Below are 21,629 nucleotides of genomic sequence, written 5' to 3' on the forward strand. Positions count from 1 at the left end.
TTATTCATTTACAAATTCATTGAAACTGTGTAGAATTAAGTTCAGTTTAAAAAATATATATATTATGTAATTATGTGAAAATTAGCAAAGTGACAAACTTCACTGAAATAATATTCAGGTAAATGGTTATTATCTTAAAATGGTCTAATATCGATCTTATTGTATAAAATACTTTTTAAACTTCTTCTAAACTCTAATTAAATAAACTTGTTGTTTATTGATCTGTTGATATGAAATATGAGAGTGTGAGTGTTGCTGTAGTGCTGATATCAGTCATGTGATCATCACGGCCCAATCACAGCCACCGTACTGATATTCAGATCAACAGCTCTTACTCATGTGATCTGGATTAAATATTAGAAACATGATGAAAGCAGGAAAATCCAGACCTACAGGAGTAACGATTACTGACTATTGACCGGTAAGATCCTCAGAGAGTCAGAACACCAGAAGAATGGAAAGAGTGTGTGAGTGAAGGTGTGTGTGAATGTGTGTAGATGTGTGTTAGTTACAGGATCAGAGAATGACACCGTTCCTCTGTCATAGTCCAGATTCACTCTCACACGATCAAGCTTCTGTTTGACAGGAAAACCTGAAATGAAATACAGTCCATACGGATCATATGTCACACTCCAGACATCAGTGTTGAAGAAATCATATCCCTTCCTCTGGTTTGATGCTGTAGTTACTCCAAGAGTCCAAATTCGACACTCTTTAACCTCCACATCCCAGCAGTGTGTTCCTGAGTTAAAACCCTCTGAACCCAGAACACAGAGAGAACAGTCAAATCTCTCTGGATTATCAGGAAGAGATTGATTGTTCCCACTGCATCTCACACTGGTCAGATCATCAGACAGGACGAGATGTGGATCTGCAGTGTTTGGATCCAGAATCACAGGAGCTGATGAGACACAATCAACAGATGCTTTTATTGTTCATATAATGATCAAGAGTGACCCAACACAGATTATTATGAATTATGACACTGTTGATCACATGTTCCTCCTCCTAGTTTCACTCACTGTTGGTCTGAAAGCTGAAGCACACGATCACTATTCTGTGGATTATTATCTGTATATTATTTATATATTATATCATTATTTTTATATAAGGGATTTTGTATTGAACATAACTCTGGATCACAATGTCACAGAGATATGGGGAGGGGCTTATTTTACTCAGGCAACCAATCAGTGTCTCAGGATCATCATGAAGCTATCAAGCCACTCCCTAGCAACCATTTACAGCACCCTAGCAACAAGTCCCATAGACTTCCACTCAAAGAGATCAAAGGGAATATTTTTGGATAGAAGAGTCATAGAAACATGAGGTCTTGTTTGACTCGGGGCAGAAAACAGCCAATCACAAATCACCTTCAACACTTTCTTGCCACGCCCTAGCAACCATTGTACAACACCCTAGCAACCGAAACCCAAAGAGGGATATCTTCAAATCTGAAAGTCAGAAGCATATGGTTTATATCATTATAGCAACCGTTAAGCAAGACCTATATCTCTGCACCAGAACATCGCAGAGACATGAGGTTTGGCTCTTTTGATGCATGCTAGCAAACTGAACTTCCAACATGCTAAACATGCTAGAAGTGAATAGCTACATGCTAATAGTGATTAGCTAAGTGTTAAATCAGGCTAAAAACATGCTAACAACTCTATAAAAACTCCATAGTAACCATCTGTGACTGTGACAACTACCAACCACCTAGCAACACCATAGCAACCACCCACGATGTCCTAGAAACTGCCTAATAACACCATAGCAACCATTCAGGACAAAAATTCAAATCTAAACAGTCAGAAGCAATCAGCAGTCAGACTCAATTAAACTGACATTATCTATCTATCTATCTATCTATCTATCTATCTATCTATCTATCTATCTATCTATCTATCTATCTATCTATCTATCTATCTATCTATCTATCAGTTTGTGTCATGAAGCACCTTTATCTCTCCACCCATCCATCATTTCCAGTGTGTGTGTGAGAGCTCAGATCTTCAGCAGTCAGACTCACTGTTTTGGACGATGTCCTGCATCTTCTTCCAGACTCTGAACGGCAGGTTGCCCAAGTAACGCGGCACATGAATCAAAGCTCCAGAAGCCATCTGTGGATCCGGCTGTGAGCTCTGGACTCTGGAAGAACATTCAGGAGTCAGAACTGCGGTGGCTTTGGATCAGAACCAGAGAGACCAGAGACAGGAGCAGATCACTCACCTTTCCTTTGAGACTGGAAACTCCTGCAGAACAAACACACCATTTATCATCAAGAACTCAATAAATGAACCAATGATCAACCAATGATCTGAAATCAGACCTTCAGAAAGCAGACGTCACTGGCTTTCATCATCTCCTCCATGTCTTTGATTGTGTGTGAAAGAGCTGAGATGTGTCTGTTCATCTCCTCCAGCTTCTCCTTCATCATCTGCTTCTTCTGCTCCTCTTCCTCCCTCAGTGCAGTGATTGTAGCTTCTTCTTCATCTCTGAGAAACTGATGAAGCTTCTCAAACTGCAGTTTAATCTGACGCTCAGTGTGCTCAGCTTGAGACTGAAATCAAATCACATTCACTTCAATCATCTCAATCGACACACATCAACACTTCACATCATTCATATCAGAGATAAACTCAAACACCGACATATAACGGATCCAGAAGCAGATCACTGCTCGTCATTTACAGAAATAATGAACTGGAATCCATTATATTAAATATATCAGATCATAACTGTATATAGTGATCCTACAGCTGTAATGAAAATGACTCTTGATTCTGTTTTCCCACCTTGATGTGTTGAACTGTTTTCTCAAACTCTCCTTTCATTTTTTCATTGTGTTGAAGTTTCTTCTGTAAGGACTTCAGAGCTGTATTGAGCTCCACCTAAAATTGAACAAAAACACATAAAACACCAGATTACAGTGAAGAGAAGAAGACAATACAGTGATATGATCATATAATGCTGTGAAAAAGTGTTTGCCCTCATCATGATTTCTTCTGTTTTTGTGAACATCTCATACTAAATTGATTCAGAAATCAATCAATCAAATCACACTTCAATAGGACTTTTTTAACAGCATGAAGTTTGTTAAAAGGTCTTAAAGTGCCCCAATTATGCTTTTTCAAATATTAACTTTCATGCAGTGTGTAATATAGCTGTCTGTGAATGTAAATGGTATGCAACGCTGTAAAGTCGAAAGCGCATGATAATTAAAGTTATTGTCTCCCAAAAGAACGTCCTGACTTGAATCCAGTAAAATTATGTAGCAGAACATTAAACAGGCTGTTCATGCTTGAAAATCCTCCAATGTTGCTGAATTAAATCAGTTCTGGAAAGAAACGTGTGTCAAAATCCCCCACAGCACTGTGAAAGACTGATCTCCAGTTATCACAAGCATTCTGCTGCACTTATTAGTTTTTCACATGGGTGATAGGTGTTAAAAACTGTATTCTTTGTTTTCTCTGGTTTCAAAATTTAAATTTAAAATGATTTGAATTAGTATGAGACACAAAAACAGAAGACATTAGGATGGGGCAAATACAGGTACTGGTCATATAATTAGAATATCGTGAAAAAGTTCGTTTTTTTTATTGTAAATTATTTTAAAAAATGAAACTTTCATATATTCTAGATTCCCTACATGTAAAGTAAAACATTTCAAAAGTTTTTTTTTTTTTTTTTTTAATTTGTTTATTAGAGCGTACAGCTAATGAAAGTCCAAAATCCAGTATCTCAAAATATTAGAATATTTACATTTGAGTTTCATTAAATGACCATCCCTACAGTATAAATTCCGGGTATCTCTTGTTCTTTGAAACCACACTAATGAGGAAGACTGCTGACTTGGCAATGGTCCAGGAGACAATCATTGACACCCTCCACAAAGAGAGTAAGTCACAGAAGGTCATTACTGAATGGGGTGGCTGTTTACAGAGTGATGTATCAAAGCATATTAAATGCAAAGTTGACTGGAAGGAAGAAATTGGGTAGGCAAAGGTGCACAAGCAACAGGGATGACCACAAGCGTGAGAATACTGTCAAGTAAAGCCGATTCAGACACTTGGGAGAGCTTCACAATGAGTCAAATGAAGCCGGAGTCAGCGCATCAAGAGCCACCACACTCAGACATCTTCAGGAAAAGGACTACCAAGCCACTTCTGAAACAGAAAAAATGTCAGAAGCATCTTACCTGGGCTAAGGAGAAAAAGAACTGGACAGTGAACAATGGTCGAAAGTCCTCTTTTCAGATAAAATAAATTTTGCATTTCATGTTGAAATCATAGTCCCAGAGTCTGAAGGAAGACTGGAGAGGCACAGAATCCAAGCTGCTTGAAGTCTAGTGTGAAGTTTCTGAAGTCAGTAATGATTTGGGGGGCCGTGACGTCTGCTGGTGTTGATCCATTGTGTTTTATCAAGTGCAAAGTCAATGCAGCCATCAGGAGATTTTGGAGCACTTTATGCTTCCATCTGCTGACAAGCTTTATGGAGATGCTGATTTCCTTTTCCAGCAAGACTTTAGCACCTGCCCACAGTGCATAAACCACTTCCAAGTGGTTTGCTGACCATGATATTACTGTGTTTTATTGGCCAGCCAACATGCCTGACCCCTGAATCTATGGGATATTTTCAAGAAAAAGAAGAGAAACAGTCGATCCAACAATATACAGATGATCTGAAGGCTCAATAGTGCCTCAGCAGTGCCACAGGCTGATCACTTCCATGCCACACTTCACTGATGCTGTAATTTGTGCTAGGAGCAAGTCATTTGCTGTAATATGTGCTGCCGACCAAGTATTGAGTGCACAAATGAAGATACTTTAAAGAACTTGAACTTTTCTGTTTTGAAAATCCATTTTTTGATTGATCTTAGGAAATATTCTAATATTTTGAGATACTGGATTTTGGACTTTCATGAGCTGTACGCTCTAATCATCAAAATTAAAAAAAAAAAAAAAAAAAAAAACTTTTGAAATGTTTTACTTTACATGTAGGGAATCTAGAATATATGAACATTTCATTTTTAAAAATAATTTACGATAAAAAAAATGAACTTTTTGATGATATTCTAATTATATGACCAGCACCTGTACTTTTTAACAACACAGTAAATGTCATATGAAGTTGATTAAAATGGCAGAGAGAAATATTGAGTGCATGAATGTGATATCTGTGTTTATGAATAATTACTGTTCTTTGCAAGTCAGAGTAAAGTAAAGTTGTGGGGAAATTGTAGCCTAATGTTCAGAGAGTCAGACTAGTGACCTGCAGGAAACAACTAACTCCCATTTGCTCCCCGGGCACCACAGCACAAATGGCTGCCCACTGCTTCATGTGTGTGTGTGTTCACTACTTACTATACACCTAATGTGTGCACTAACTGGATAGGTGAAATGAAGAGGACAATTTTCGAGTATTGGGTTACCATTCTTGGCTTTCGCATGTCACATTGACTTTCACTCACATGTGAAACAAGAGTCATTTGTCTTACCTTATATGATGAAACCACTTCACTGATGGGTCTGAATGTGTGACTGACGTGTTTCTGTGAATTAATACACACTACACACACAGGCTGTTTGTCCTCCAGACAGAAGAGTTTGAGTTTCTCACTGTGTAAACTGCAGATCTCCTCAGATCCTGATGAACGCATCTCATTTCTCTCCATCAGGAATGACTCACACAAGTTTTTTAACACAAGATTAAGAGGAGGATTAGATTTTGAGGATCTTCTCCTGCAGACAGGACACTCCTGAGTTTTCTTGGTTCTCCAGAACTGTTGAAGACACTCTTTACAGACACTGTGACTACATGATAAAATAACAGGAGTCTTGAAGATTTCACAGCACACAGGACAAGAAAGCTCTTCATTTAGTGAAGCCATTTTCACTGTTTGAGCTCCAGCAATATAAACTTTACTTTCACTTTCTGAACGACGGTTTTAAAAATGAATCACCTTGAGAATCACAACGATCTGCTGTCTGTTCAGAAACAAATGTCTCAAAAATCCTTCTTGAAAGTGTTTCTCTTCATTCTCCACTGATCGCTGATTCTTTATTGCTTTTGTCAAGAGAGAAGAGAGTCAGTATGACAGAAAAGAGAAATAATAAGTCAGTCTCTTAAGTGCTGTGAGAGGGTGGAGTTTATGATCACATGTGGTTCAAAAAACAACATCAGGATTTCCTCAGGGTAAAGTTTAACAAAACTTGCATTAGAACTGATGGATATATCATCATTACAAGTACAATTGGATAACATTTATCAAGAAAAAGCAGAGGGTGCTTTTATCAGATCAAGGCATAAATGGTTGGAACAGGGGGAAAAAAGACTAAGTATTTCTTTAATTTGGAGAAAATAAATGGCGAATTGACTTCTATAAGTAAATTGTTAATTAATAATACAGTCATAGAGGATGGGAAAAAAATATCAAAATTTTGTTACTCAGTTTTATAAAGACCTGTATACTTCCAATTTTGTATCTCCTGATCTGAATGACTTTCTGGATAGTGTTGTAGACAATGCCAAAGTTATTGATGATGATCTTAAGTTGTTTTGTGATTGTGATTTAAAATTGGAGGAAGTTAAAGAGTGTATTGGCAACCTTAAAGATAATCGTTCTCCAGGTAATGATGGACTTTTTTAGTGAGTTCTATAAAATGTTTTGAGATAAGTTAGCTCCCTTTTTGTTAGCTGTCTTCATAAAATCTGTTGAAAAGGGGGAAATGCCTACTTCTTTAAGACAAAGACAAAGCCAAGCAAAAATACTCTGCATTTAGAAAATTAGAGACCCATTAGTTTATTAAATAATGATGGCAAACTATTCACTTTAATTTTTGCCAAAAGCCAAAAAAAAAAAAAAAAAAAAAAGACGAGGAACAGACTAGGGTTGTAATGGTATGAGATTTCCATGATAACCGTCTCAGCAAATATCACGGTTTCACGGTATCATGGTATACGGTATTAAAAAATCAATTATTATTTTTATCATCAGTTAAAATGACCAATAAATTAATGAAAGTGTTTGTTTTGTCTATTCAGATTTCCATAATCAAAAACAATCAAGTAAATTTAATAAATGATTATGGATTAGATTAACAACTTTTATTTAATAATTTATTAAAATTCTGAAATTCTAGTTTGACTTAGTTCTTCTGGCTTTTATTATTTAATACAAATATATTATCAAAAATTATGTTAATGAAATTAACTTTATATGACAGACGACTATGAATATGTCTTAGATGATAGTTTTATCTTTTTTATTGATTTTCACAAGGCATTTGATACCATAGAACACAACTGTTTACAATTGATTTTTTTGGTTTTGGCAGATATTTTCAAAAAGCTATCAAAACCCTATACACAGGATGTACCAGTTCTGTAAAATTAGCAAGGGGGATGTCTGGAAGATTTGAAATAAGTAGAGGGATTAGACAGAGGTGTCTGATCTTGCCCTTTGTTTTTGTTAGCAAACACAAATACTGGCCCTTCACATCAAAAAAGGACATTTTCAAGGAACTACAGCATTAGGAAAAACATTTAAGTTGTGTCAATTTGCAGATGACACTGCCTTATTTGTGAAAGATAGGAATGAAATCATTAAAGCAGTGAAATGCATAAAGGATTTTTCAGATGTATTTGGGCTAAGAATGAATGTGAATAAGTGTTTCCTCTTAAAGATTGTCATTTAACTAATCTCTGTAACTGTAATGTATGGGAGCGGGATGACAGAGTTGGAGATCCAAATGCAGTCTTTGATAAAACAGGAAGAGTGTAGTTGTACAGGGAGAGGGTCAAATACCAGCAAACAGATACAAGAGGGCAAACAAGAAGGCAAAAGATTAATCCAAAACACAGGCAGAGGTCAAGACAGGCAGCAAATGATCATCATCCAAGGAATCAGTCCAGTGTCAAAAACACAGGCTAGGCTAGGCTAGGCTAGGCTAGGCAGTACAAGGAACAGACAGAAATACACAGAAACAAGGCATAAACAATACTCAGCCCTGTGTGTGTGTGTGTGAGTGAGTGAGTGCAGCTTATAAAGGGTCACTGACGGGAAACAGGTGTGAGTGCATGATTGGTTCCTAGGTGGGGAATTGTGGGAAATGGAGTCTATATGAAGTAAATAGAACACGGACCCAGGGCACATGTAACAGTAACAGTTGTGTCAGGACAAACAGACAGTTCTGGTACAACCTCTGCGGTCATGTCGAGGCAGGCAGGAAACTCAGAGATGACCATGAGGCTGGATTCTAGGACTGGGACAGACACTGGACTGGACTCAAGGACAGAGGTGGACTCAGGAATGGACTCATAGATTGAAGCAAGCTCAGGAGCAGATTCATGGACTGGTGCGGGCTCTGGAACTGGAGCTGATGTGTGCGCAGCCCACACGCACCAAATGGCTGTGGCCATAATGGCCAACGCTGCAATCTCCGAGGGCTCAGGCATGGCAGCTATCTCGGCTGAGGGCTCTGGAAGATCTGCTGAGACGAGACGAGGTTCTGGAATGGCTGCAAATACAACGTACTCCGTACTCCGATGCAGCCATCACGTGAACAGGCTCTGGTGAGGGAATTACTGGGTTTGGAAGTGAAGAGACTATTGGGGTCACAATAATCATGGTGGAAGGCAAAGAACCTTGTAACGGTACAAGCTCCGCTGAAGTTGGCCCTCCCCCCAAAAAATTCTTTGGGTTCTTAAAGTTCTCCGTTTTCCCCACAGTGAAAGATGAACCACACAAAATTAAGGCATAGTCCATAAAGTCTCTTAGACGACAATTAAACTTCCCTTCAGGAAACCAGCTCCAAACCTTTATGAATCGAAGCAGTGATTTGGAGCATGCGTCAAACTGCCAAAGCATGAGGATTCACTATGTCATCACTGTTTCGAAACATTTCATAAAGTTGTAACCCAGTTCAGGTTATTAAGCACATTAACTCTTTTTCTTATGTAATGTGGTACTTATAAGGTTTTATGATCCAGATAGTATCATAACAGTTTCTGTGTGCTCAGTTGATACATTTATGAACTGCCCCTTTAAATGTTACGGTGAACTATAAAGTTTGTTTGTGAGGCAATTGCTGAAAACGTGTTTTTGCCCAGCATGTTTGTTCCTCCTTTGGTGATTTGTTAATTTTTGACTTATTCCCGCCCTGATAAATATAGAAAAGTCTGATTGGACAGGGGGGGGCAGAGCAAAAATGGCAGATGAGAGTAAGAGTGTTTGATGGGTCTTGTGAGTTATTAAGCCTAAATATAGAGAATTAACTGCTGAATAAGTGTGTTAACGACATATTTTAGATTAAGCAAGTTTTGGGGAAACCTGTCTTTATTTTTATTGTGCTTTTACACTCAGTAGAAGAGTTAATCGTGAATCTATTTTTTCGGATTTTTTTTCTAAGAGCACCATAACATTTCATTCCTCACTGTGTGTGAAGGCGAGCGAGAAATCAGACAGCTGACTGGTTATTGACTGCAAGAGACATTAAAGTCTAGTTTATTTGTGGAGGAGACTGATTTCGGAGAACTGAAACTTCTGAGCGAGGCCGCACACTATATCCTCGCTGTTTACGTGAGAGACTTGCGGCGCCCTTCTGCCGACTGCCGGGGGGAGTTGAATCTCTGGGCGAGGCCGCACGCGATATCCCTTCCTCGTTGTTCATCCGGGAGAGATTCACGCCGCCCTTCTGACGACTGCCGGGGACACGACTGGATGATTGGCCGCTTCCAAGGAGGAAATTGCGGAGTTCAGCTGCCTAAAAAAAAAAAGGCGTTCAGGTGATCTGTTGTTTGTTTGGCTCATTGAGTGAAGAGGCCATTTGTTGTTTTCTAGGCCCCGACGCTCCCCAGCAACGTTACAGGCCTGCAACGTGTGTGTGTGTGTGTGTGTGTGTGTGTGTGGGCCCACATAACTGTTAAACTAATCTTTTACGTTCTACTTTGGTATTTCACACTGTTGGTTGGGGTTATTGTTACTAAGTAAGTGTATTATGAGGTTTTGATTTTCCCTCATCTAATTCTTACAGTGTCCTGTGTTGTTAATATTTGTAATTGAGTACCATCTTTATGAAATTCATTAATTTGGATTATACAGGATTTTCTTATGTTGAGAATTGCTGTACCGGTATTTTAAAAGGTATGTAGCAAAAGTACTATACACAACAGTCCTTTATTAATTTTTTTTGAATCTTTATTGACACATAATATCCACTCATTTCTATATTTCCCTATTGTTATAAATAAATTTTAGTGTTAATATTTTCATACTTACCCTTTGTGTTGATTGAAGTTATTCTTGTTGTCGGAGGGTTCTTGCTGTATATAAATATTATTAAATGAGTATAAGCCTAAATACTTTGAGTTACAATAGTCATATAGGGTAATAGGGGGAATATTAATTCATAGTCGGGAGACATCTGTCAGAACCCGGTGCTCCGCCCTATTAAAGGTTAAGGGTAGGGGGCGCTACACAATTTGGGGGCTCGTCCGGGATCCTACTTCCTGTTACCCTGATGAAGACACAATATACAGTGAAAACCAGAGCTGTGTTATATATTAATCTTCAATAGGTCAATTAATTATTATCTGCCTGAAGTTTCAGCATGGCCGTTGGAAGTAGCCCTCTTCTGCACGCTGAACTCTCCAAGTGGTGTAAGGAGGCAGAGATTGAGGAGACTCATGCCATACTGTTGATTGGCGTACCTGCAACTACTGAAGTGGCAATTATTGAAGATACTGTTCAGACTGTAAAAGTCTTGGGAAGAGTGCGGGTTAGAGATTCGAAATTGGGGCCAAGTCCTGGTACCCTCTTGGTGCTATGTGAGTGTCGTGAGGTCATCGACCCTGCCCGTATCCCAGCTGAACTGCAGCGGCCAGATGGAGAAGAGTCATGGAAAGTTGTCGTGGTACCTGTTGATGTTTCAGCCTCTGAGTTTTCCAAGAAATTGTCCAAGTTCTTAACGGATGAAGGAAAGTCTATGACTGACGTACAGGCCTTATTTTCTCCACACAGTTCCAGTTCCCCTGAGTCCATTATACGTGCGGTGGGCGAACTTCTGGAGAAGACAACAAAATCATCAGGTGAAACTAATGCTTATCGACGACTACGTATCTTTTCTGGCACCATTCCAATGCCATCTGGAGAGGAAAGTCTAGAAAACTGGATAGAACAGGCCCGATTAATGACTGAGGAATGTGAGTGCTCTGAAAAGGAAAAACGACGAAGAATAATGGAGAGTGTGAAAGGGCCTGCTCTTGACATTATCAAAGCTGTTCGACTTTCAAGTCCAGAGGCAAGTGCTTCTCAATACCTAGAAGCTTTAGAAAACACATTCGGAACCTCTGAGTCAGGGGAGGATCTATACTTTGCCTTTCGTCTTTTACGTCAATTCCCTGGGGAAGCTTTGTCAGACTTTCTGCGTAGGATGGAGAAATCCTTGACTAAAGTGGTACAAAGAGGAGGATTAAGTCTCCAGATGATGGACAGAACAAGGGTTGAACAGCTGATTAGAGGTGCGGTTGAGTCAGATCTGATGCTTCTGCAGTTAAGACTGAGGGAGAGAAGAGAACAGCCACCCACTTTCTTAGAACTGCTAAATGAAATCAAAGAAGCGGAAGAGAACGAAGCTGCTCGCCATAAAATCAATACATCTGTGAAGCCCATACAGCTGAAGCAGGATGATGATGTAATCCGACAACTCCAAGCAGAAATTCAGGGGCTAAAATCCAGATTTGGGGAAGATCCAAACCCCGTTTCTGTTTCCTCCATGAGGGTTGATCAGAAAGACAAGCCGGAGAAGAAAAGAGTCGACACACATGGAGAGTCTGAAGTACAAGTATTAAAGAGGCAAGTTCAACAACTGCAACAACAGCTAGCAGTCATGAGTATTAGTTCCACTGCTCAGTCACATCCCAGGCCTGTTCCAGTTTCAAGTAGAGAAAGGCCAGTAAAGCACAACAATGATTTCTTCTGTTATCGGTGTGGAGAGGATGGACACATCGCTACCAAGTGTCAGTCGCCTGAAAATAACTCACAAGTAATACAGAAGTTGTTACGTGCTCTCCGAAAAGCTAAGACTGAAAGGAACCAAATGACTGGAAACAGTGCCACTTCTAGCAGTCTAGACTGCTTTTCTAAAAAGAGTCAAACTGAGGTCTGTGGGGTGAGTCAACTTCCCAGAGGATTAGTGGGCCCTGCCTCAACCATTTCCGTGGAGCTGAATGGATGTCCCTGTCAAGCTTTACTGGACAGTGGGTCCCAGGTCACCATTGTATTCGACCAGTGGTATTCCAAATACTTATCGCAGATACCCATCCATCCACTCACTGGATTGTCCATTTGGGGACTGAGCTCTTCTAGTTATCCATACAAGGGATATATCATAGTGGATGTTTTGCTTCCTGTTTCCCTCACAGGGGTGAAAGAGTCAGTCTCCATTCTTGCTTTGGTCTGCCCAGAACCTCAAGGTCCCCAGCAAGTTCCCGTAATAATCGGCACCAACGCAAGCTTCTTTCAACGTCTGACCATGCTCAGTCAGGACTCTGGTGTATCAAACCAAGCACACTCACTGAGGATTCAGTCGTCACTCCTCAAACCCTGTTTACACCAGGTTCAGGGAAAAGTGGAAGTCACCGAGCCAGTGGAGGGACAGGTCAAGTGGAAAGGACCAGGAGCCCTAACTATCCCTTCAAGGAGTGAAGTGTATGCTATGTGTAAAGTGGAGTGTGAGAAGCCATTGAGAAAAGACATATTTCTCGTGGAAACGCCAATGGATAGTCAGCTTCCAGCTGGACTGTTTATCCCTCCAACTGTTCTGCCTTATTCCGCCATTGATGAGAACAAATTCAGAGTGCTGGTTTGCAATGAGACCTTCAAAGACATCAGCATCCCCACTGACACAGTCATTGCTAAAGTTTTTCCCACGGACACAGTCACAGTTACCTCAAATGTTCCAACTGATCTGAAGAGGATAGATCCCAAAGTGTTCAAGTTTGGTGACTCTCCTATTCCTGCTGATTGGGAGAAAAGGCTTAGAGAGAAGTTAGCTGAGCACAGAAATGTGTTTTCCCTTGAGGAGTGGGATGTGGGACGAGCCAAAGGTGTGAAACATAACATCAGACTGAGTGACAGCAGACCATTTAGGGAACGATCCAGACGTGTTGCACCTGCAGACATTGATGACGTGAGGCGACACATAAAAGATCTGTTGGCTGCAGGTATCATAACAGAATCCAGGAGCCCTTATGCCTCGCCAATAGTTATTGCTCGAAAGAAAAATGGAACAATCCGCATGTGCATAGACTACCGGACTTTGAATTCCAGAACAATTCCTGACCAATACACCACTCCCAGGATAGATGATGCTTTGGACTGTCTGTCCGGAAGTAAATGGTTCTCTGTTTTAGACTTGCGTAGTGGCTATTACCAGATTGAGATGGCTGACGAGGACAAAGAGAAAACAGCGTTCATCTGTCCTCTGGGTTTCTACCAGTTTGAACGCATGCCACAGGGGATTACGGGGGCTCCAGCCACATTTCAGCGGCTGATGGAGAGAGCTGTTGGCGATATGCATCTTCTCCAGGTCATCGTATATCTGGATGACCTCATTGTCTTTGGGCGTACCCTGGAAGAGCATGAGGAACGGCTGTTGAAAGTGTTGGGTCGCCTGGAAGAATATGGGCTCAAAGTGTCTATAGATAAGTGCCAGTTTTGTCAGCCACAAGTCAAATATGTCGGACATATTGTATCGGCTGCCGGCATAGCTCCTGATCCTGAGAAGGTGAAAGTTGTGTCTCACTGGAAGATGCCACATGATCTGAAATCCCTGAGGTCCTTTCTTGGCTTTTGTGGGTTCTACCGTCGCTTTATCAAAAACTACTCTGCCATCGTGAGACCCCTGACTGACTTGACCAAAGGTTATCCTCCTGTCAAAAGTCACAATAAAGTTGTCCAGAAAGGGAAGTATTACAGTGAGTCAGAGCCGTTTGGTGAGCGTTGGGACCAAAAGTGCACAGAGGCCTTTCATAACATCATTCATTGCCTTACGCATGCTCCAGTACTGGCATATGCAGATCCAGCTAAGCCCTATGTCCTACATGTTGATGCAAGCCTGAGTGGTTTAGGTGCCGTGTTGAATCAGGAACATCTAGACGGACTGAGACCTGTCGCCTATGCAAGCCGTAAACTGAGTGCTGCTGAGCGCCACTATCCCATTCATCAGTTGGAATTCCTGGCACTCAAGTGGGCTGTTGTGGATAAATTCCACGATTACCTGTACGGAGCAAAGTTCACAGTTAGAACGGATAACAATCCCCTCACCTACGTTCTGACAAGTGCAAAGCTTAGTGCTACTGGGCATCGATGGCTGGCTGCCTTAGCCACTTATGACTTTAGCCTTCAGTACAAACCAGGTCGTCATAACATTGATGCGGATGTATTGTCGCGCTATCCCCCTCCCACTGACCTGCCGCAAGAATGGGTGGACCTACCAAGCTCTGGAGTAAGGGCCATCTGTCAGCTTGCCGATACTCACCACTCCGATGAATCCTGCAGTAGACTGGTGGATCAGTTGGGTGCTACTTCAGAAGTCATTCCTTCTGCATATGTATGTCCAGTACAATTGGAAATGGGACACAAGGAGCAGTTGTCAAACTCTGACTTGAGACTAGCACAAGAGCAAGACCCCATCATTGGACAGGTGAAGCAGGAAGTGGAGAAAGGGCATATACTTACCACTACGAAGAGTTCTAACCCCATTGAGACTCTCTTACGGCAACAGGGTACAAAGTTAAGCAGTCGCCAACACCTCTTGTACCGAATTACAAAAAGCACCTGCGGGAGAGAGAGACAACAACTAGTTTTACCAGAAAAGTACCGAACCCAGGTGCTACATTCACTACATGATGAATCTGGTCACCTGGGAATCGAGAGAACCACAGAACTTTGCAAGGATCGTTTCTACTGGCCACGCATGAACAAAGACGTGGAGCAGTATGTGAAGGAATGTGGACGATGTATCGCTAGGAAGACTCTACCTCAAAGATCTGCTTACTTGAATCACATCACGAGCAGTGGCCCACTCGATCTGGTCTGCATCGATTTTCTGTCCATCGAACCTGACTCAAAGGGAATTTCCAACGTTCTGGTTGTCACAGATCATTTCACCCGCTATGCGCAGGCATATCCCGCCAAAGACCAGAAAGCGTTAACTGTGGCCAGGATCCTTGTTGAGAAGTTCTTCATACACTATGGTTTGCCAGCGCGCATTCACTCTGACCAGGGGCGTGACTTTGAAAGTAGGCTCATCAAAGAACTCCTTGGAATCCTGGGAATTCGCAAATCACGGACTTCTCCTTACCACCCTCAAGGAGACCCGCAGCCAGAGCGTTTTAATCGGACTCTTCTTTCCATGCTGGGAACCCTGGATCCTGCCAGGAAGAACAGGTGGAGCCAAAGCATCAGTCAGTTGGTGCATGCGTACAACTGTACCAAAAACGAAGCAACTGGTTACTCACCTTATTATCTGTTGTTTGGGAGAGAGGCGCGTCTTCCAGTAGACGTATGCTTCGGGACTTCAGTGGCTGGGGAGAGTGGGATGAAACACCAGCAGTACGTCGAAAGAATGAAAAAAAGAACTGCAACATGCATATCAGTTAGCCTCTGAGAGTTCCCTGAAGACACAGCAAAGGAACAAGAGACTGTATGACTGTAAAGTGAAACATCAGACTTTGGAGAAAGGAGACCGGGTGCTTATAAAGAACCTAGCCATCACAGGAAAGCACAAGTTACAGGATCGCTGGAACTCCTTACCCTACCTCGTCATGGAGAAGCTGCCTAACTTACCTGTGTATAGGGTAAAACCAGAGGCTGGCACAGGGAGTGTCAGGACATTGCACCGAGACCATTTGTTACCTATTGGGGATAGAGTGAGGATGTACTTACCTGATGAGAGGATTGATGTCCAGCGTCCAGTGGTAACCAGGGCAAGACCTGTGGAGAGAACACAAAGAGAGCAATCAGCACAAGATCATTGTGGTTCAATAGATCACTCTGATAGTGATGACAGTAGTGTGAGTGGGTACTTCCCAGTTCCACAAGGGAGACCAGTCAGGCAGATGCACACCCCCACCTTAAACACTGAGAACGTACAGATCCATAAAAGCCATGAAAGAGTTCCTTATCAACTGGAAGCAATAGGAGATCTATCTGAGGGTGAGGCAGAAAGCATATCTCTGCCAACCACTGATCAACGGGAGGATCTAGTAACAGAAGATGGAGATGGGCAATTCCTGAATGCCCCAAAAGAGACTGAAGAGACAGAAACTGAAAGAGTTGATCTTCGTCCAAAGAGAGAAGTAAAACCAGTGAAAAAACTGAGCTATGATGAACTGGGGCAACCTACGGACAGACCCTTAACCCTTGTATATAGGGGTATGGTGGTGCAAGTTGAAGATTTCCCAAGAAAAAATGCTTGCAAAACATTGTGGTGCCACCCTATTGCCCAGTGTCCCCAGTGTTCTAGTTTGAGGGCAAAGGAAACATCTAGAGCCATAATACTGATGTAGTGGGCTAGTCTCATGGGGACATGAGTCATTAAGAAGGGGGAGAGTGTAACCCAGTTCAGGTTATTAAGCACATTAACTCTTTTTCTTATGTAATGTGGTACTTATAAGGTTTTATGATCCAGATAGTATCATAACAGTTTCTGTGTGCTCAGTTGATACATTTATGAACTGCCCCTTTAAATGTTACGGTGAACTATAAAGTTTGTTTGTGATGCACTTGCTGAAAACGTGTTTTTGCCCAGCATGTTTGTTCCTCCTTTGGTGATTTGTTAATTTTTGACTTATTCCCGCCCTGATAAATATAGAAAAGTCTGATTGGACAGGGGGGGGCAGAGCAAAAATGGCAGATGAGAGTAAGAGTGTTTGTGTTACGGGTGGCTGGTAGAGAGATGAGGCAGATACGGATTTCCACGATAGAGACTTTACTTCAAACAATGGCAATGAACAACAGACAGACACCTTAACAAAACAGAGAACGGACCAGGAGTGAAGGGAGTGAGTGCAATATATGGGGAGTGCTGACAATAGAGTCCAGGTGCAGGTGATGAGTGACGATGAGAAGCAGACGAGGGAAGTGAGTGCAGGTGTGGAGAACAGGAGGATTCTGGGAAATGGAGTCCAGGGAAACAAGGGATCTGTAACAGTACCTCCCCCTCCCGGTAGGCGCGTCCTCGCGCCGTAGATGTAACAACCGGGAGGGGGGCGGGCGCCCTGGAGACCTCAAACCGGAGCAGGGGAAGGAGTAAACTGGAGTGGAGGTCTCCAGGGCAGGTCCAAAAACCATGGCGGGTCAGGAGCCGTGGGCAGCCATGGGGGGTCAGGAGCCGTGGGCAGCCATGGCGGGTCAGGTGCAGCGGGCAGCCATGGCGGGTCAGGTGCAGCGGGCAGACATGCAGCGGGCATACATGGCGGGTCAGGTGCAGCGGGCAGCCATGGCGGGTCAGGTGCAGCGGGCAGCCATGGCGGGTCAGGAGCCGAAGCCTTCGAGGCGTTGAGCCCAGGCGTCGCTGAAGGACTGGCGGGTGATGGCGGAACCGAAGGCTCTGCCGACCGAAGCGCAGCCGGGGCTCCAGAAGGCCGCAGTGAAAGCAGAAGGACAGCCAACAAAACGAACACCGGGGGGAGTGAGGAGGCCAACTGAATCCGAGGGACGGAGTGACGGAGCGGAGACGGAGGAGTGAAGTCCAGAGGGGAGGGCAGGCTGATGAATGACCAAGGTGTGAGTGGAGGCAGGATGGAGACTGGTGAAGCTGGAGGACTGATGGGCAACGGTGGAGCAGAGGGAGGTTGGAGCCGGGGTGAAGGTAATCGCCCAGAGGTCCGAGGTGGAGATCTGGGTGAGGGGGCTTGAGGTGGAGGTGCAGTATAGACATGACTTGGAGGAGGGGGGAGAGGGAGGCAGGGAGGGAAAACAGTCTTTGGGCTGGAGAGTTCAATCACAGAGACCATACTAGGAGCGGCTGGCTCGGCGGCGGTGGCTGGAGCGGCAGGCTCGGCGGCGGCGGCTGGAGCGGCAGGCTCGGCGGCGGCGGCTGGAGCGGCAGGCTCGGCGGCGGCGGCTGGAGCGGCAGGCTCGGCGGCGGCGGCTGGAGCGGCTGGCTCGGCGGCGGCGGCTGGAGCGGCAGGCTCGGCGGCGGCGGCTGGAGCGGCAGGCTCGGCGGCGGCGGCTGGAGCGGCAGGCTCGGCGGCGGCGGCTGGAGCTGAGGGCTCGTAGGCGGCGGAGACTGGAGAACTTTGCTCGGCGGCGGAGACTGGAGAACTTTGCTCGGCGGCGGAGACTGGAGAACTTTGCTCGGCGGCGGAGACTGGAGAACTTGGCTCGGAGGCGGAGACTGGAGAACTTGGCTCGGAGGAGACTGGAGAACTTGGCTCGGAGGAGACTGGAGAACTTTGCTCGGCGGCGGAGACTGGAGAACTTTGCTCGGCGGCGGAGACTGGAGAACTTTGCTCGGCGGCGGAGACTGGAGAACTTTGCTCGGCGGCGGAGACTGGAGAACTTTGCTCGGCGGCGGAGACTGGAGAACTTTGCTCGGCGGCGGAGACTGGAGAACTTTGCTCGGCGGCGGAGACTGGAGAACTTTGCTCGGCGGCGGAGACTGGAGAACTTGGCTCGGAGGCGGAGATTGGAGAACTTTGCTCGGCGGCGGAGACTGGAGAACTTGGCTCGGAGGAGACTGGAGAACTTGGCTCGGAGGAGACTGGAGAACTTGGCTCGGCGGAGACTGGGGTTGAGGGCCATTTCATCCCCTCAAATACAATTAAAATCCCCACAGGCACTGGAGCTGGCTCTGTGGGGACTGGAGCTGGCTCTGGAGATACTGGAGCGGGCTCTGGAGATACTGGAGCGGGCTCTGGAGATACTGGAGCGGGCTCTGGAGATACTGGAGCGGGCTCTGGAGATACTGGAGCGGGCTCTGGAGATACTGGAGCGGGCTCTGGAGATACTGGAGCGGGCTCTGGAGATACTGGAGCGGGCTCTGGAGATACTGGAGCGGGCTCTGGAGATACTGGAGCGGGCTCTGGAGATACTGGAGCTGGCTCTGGAGATACTGGAGCTGGCTCTGGAGATACTGGAGCTGGCTCTGGAGATACTGGAGCGGGCTCTGGAGATACTGGAGCGGGCTCTGGAGATACTGGAGCGGGCTCTGGAGACATTGGAGCGGGCTCTGGAGATACTGGAGCGGGCTCTGGAGATACTGGAGCGGGCTCTGGAGATACTGGAGCGGGCTCTGGAGATACTGGGGCCGCTTTCTTCCTCCTCCTCCGCTTACTGGGCCCAGTAGCGGAATATGCGTCCAGCCTGGGGCAGGCAGGGGGTTCGCTGGAGCGGTATGCGGAGGAAGCCGGAGGTTGACTGACTGGCCCGGCCAACCGTGTTTCTGGATGGACCGGACGACAACACTGATCCTGAACCTCTTCTACTAAGAAATTGGAGCCATTCAACCACAAAATTAAATTGATAGTTTCGCTTAAGGAGAAACAAAAAACAGGTTCATCAAAACGGATAGTGTCGTCATCCAATCCATCCAAAAACAGGGAGATCAACTGAGCGTCGGGCCAGTTAGACAAGTAAGCAAGCTCCACGAACTCCTCCACATACCTCTCCAGCGAACGTCCTACCTGCAGGAGCCCGATAATGCGTTCGCTGGCTGTTAGGGTGAGAGGCGATGGAGGAGCTGGATCCAGGGAGCTGGGGAAAGTCTCCATTTTTTTTTTCATGGAAAATCCGGTCGGTTTGGGTCCGTTCTTCTGTTACGGGTGGCTGGTAGAGAGATGAGGCAGATACGGATTTCCACGATAATAGAGACTTTACTTCAAACAATGGCAATGAACAACAGACAGACACCTTAACAAAACAGAGAACGGACCAGGAGTGAAGGGAGTGAGTGCAATATATGGGGAGTGCTGACAATAGAGTCCAGGTGCAGGTGATGAGTGACGATGAGAAGCAGACGAGGGAAGTGAGTGCAGGTGTGGAGAACAGGAGGATTCTGGGAAATGGAGTCCAGGGAAACAAGGGATCTGTAACAGTTTGATGGGTCTTGTGAGTTATTAAGCCTAAATATAGAGAATTAACTGCTGAATAAGTGTGTTAACGACATATTTTAGATTAAGTAAGTTTTGGGGAAACCTGTCTTTATTTTTATTGTGCTTTTACACTCAGTAGAAGAGTTAATCGTGAATTTATTTTTTCGGATTTTTTTTCTAAGAGCACCATAACATTTCATTCCTCACTGTGTGTGAAGGCGAGCGAGAAATCAGACAGCTGACTGGTTATTGACTGCAAGAGACATTAAAGTCTAGTTTATTTGTGGAGGAGACTGATTTCGGAGAACTGAAACTTCTGAGCGAGGCCGCACACTATATCCTCGCTGTTTACGTGAGAGACTTGCGGCGCCCTTCTGCCGACTGCCGGGGGGAGTTGAATCTCTGGGCGAGGCCGCACGCGATATCCCTTCCTCGTTGTTCATCCGGGAGAGATTCACGCCGCCCTTCTGACGACTGCCGGGGACACGACTGGATGATTGGCCGCTTCCAAGGAGGAAATTGCGGAGTTCAGCTGCCTAAAAAAAAAAAAAAGGCGTTCAGGTGATCTGTTGTTTGTTTGGCTCATTGAGTGAAGAGGCCATTTGTTGTTTTCTAGGCCCCGACGCTCCCCAGCAACGTTACAGGCCTGCAACGTGTGTGTGTGTGTGTGTGTGTGTGTGGGCGCCCACATAACTGTTAAACTAATCTTTTACGTTCTACTTTGGTATTTCACACTGTTGGTTGGGGTTATTGTTACTAAGTAAGTGTATTATGAGGTTTTGATTTTCCCTCATCTAATTCTTACAGTGTCCTGTGTTGTTAATATTTGTAATTGAGTACCATCTTTATGAAATTCATTAATTTGGATTATACAGGATTTTCTTATGTTGAGAATTGCTGTACCGGTATTTTAAAAGGTATGTAGCAAAAGTACTATACACAACAGTCCTTTATTAATTTTTTTTGAATCTTTATTGACACATAATATCCACTCATTTCTATATTTCCCTATTGTTATAAATAAATTTTAGTGTTAATATTTTCATACTTACCCTTTGTGTTGATTGAAGTTATTCTTGTTGTCGGAGGGTTCTTGCTGTATATAAATATTATTAAATGAGTATAAGCCTAAATACTTTGAGTTACAATAGTCATATAGGGTAATAGGGGGAATATTAATTCATAGTCGGGAGACATCTGTCAGAACCCGGTGCTCCGCCCTATTAAAGGTTAAGGGTAGGGGGCGCTACAAAGTGAACCCATGAATCATGCAGATTCACTGAGAACAATTGAACAAGTGGGCTTTACTCTATGGTTTTACCTGATCTCTGATCAGTTTTATATATTTGTAGATGTTTTAATCAAAAATTAGAAAAATTTAAATGAATAATGGTAGTTATTAATCTCTTTTTGGCCTGTTTAGCTTGTGCCATGGAACAAACAAAACAAGCCTTGAAAACAGATACTTATATCTTATTAGATGATTAGTTAATACATTTTACTTTCAATAAAACATTTGCAATAGA

At 43.9% G+C, this 21,629-nt stretch overlaps 1 protein-coding gene across 1 annotated transcript; it reads right to left on the reverse strand.

Annotated features, from left to right (window-relative positions):
* Positions 1–221: 221 nt before the first annotated feature.
* On the reverse strand, positions 222–6,121 carry LOC137006338 (nuclear factor 7, ovary-like). The gene is made up of 6 exons (XM_067366995.1): positions 5,501–6,121; positions 2,799–2,894; positions 2,333–2,563; positions 2,233–2,255; positions 2,033–2,151; positions 222–901 (listed from the first exon to the last, which is right to left on the reverse strand). The coding sequence occupies exons 1-6, from the start codon at positions 5,891–5,893 to the stop codon at positions 405–407; spliced, it is 1,359 nt and encodes a 452-aa protein (XP_067223096.1). The 5' UTR covers positions 5,894–6,121; the 3' UTR covers positions 222–404.
* Positions 6,122–21,629: the final 15,508 nt, after the last annotated feature.

This window comes from Chanodichthys erythropterus, chromosome 18, assembly GCF_024489055.1.
Source record: "Chanodichthys erythropterus isolate Z2021 chromosome 18, ASM2448905v1, whole genome shotgun sequence".
In the NCBI taxonomy this organism is placed as follows: domain Eukaryota; kingdom Metazoa; phylum Chordata; class Actinopteri; order Cypriniformes; family Xenocyprididae; genus Chanodichthys; species Chanodichthys erythropterus.

What these genes read in the sequence shown, in the direction of transcription:
- LOC137006338 (XM_067366995.1), bottom strand. Translation starts at nt 5,893, where the DNA reads ATGGCTTCACTAAATGAAGAGCTTTCTTGTCCTGTGTGCTGTGAAATC. An exon ending in TTTCCAGTCTCAAAGGAAAG is followed by an intron (nt 2,152 to 2,232) that starts GTGAGTGATCTG and finishes ATGTTCTTCCAG; the next exon opens with AGTCCAGAGCTCACAGCCGG. An exon ending in GCAGGACATCGTCCAAAACA is followed by an intron (nt 902 to 2,032) that starts GTGAGTCTGACT and finishes GTGTCTCATCAG; the next exon opens with CTCCTGTGATTCTGGATCCA.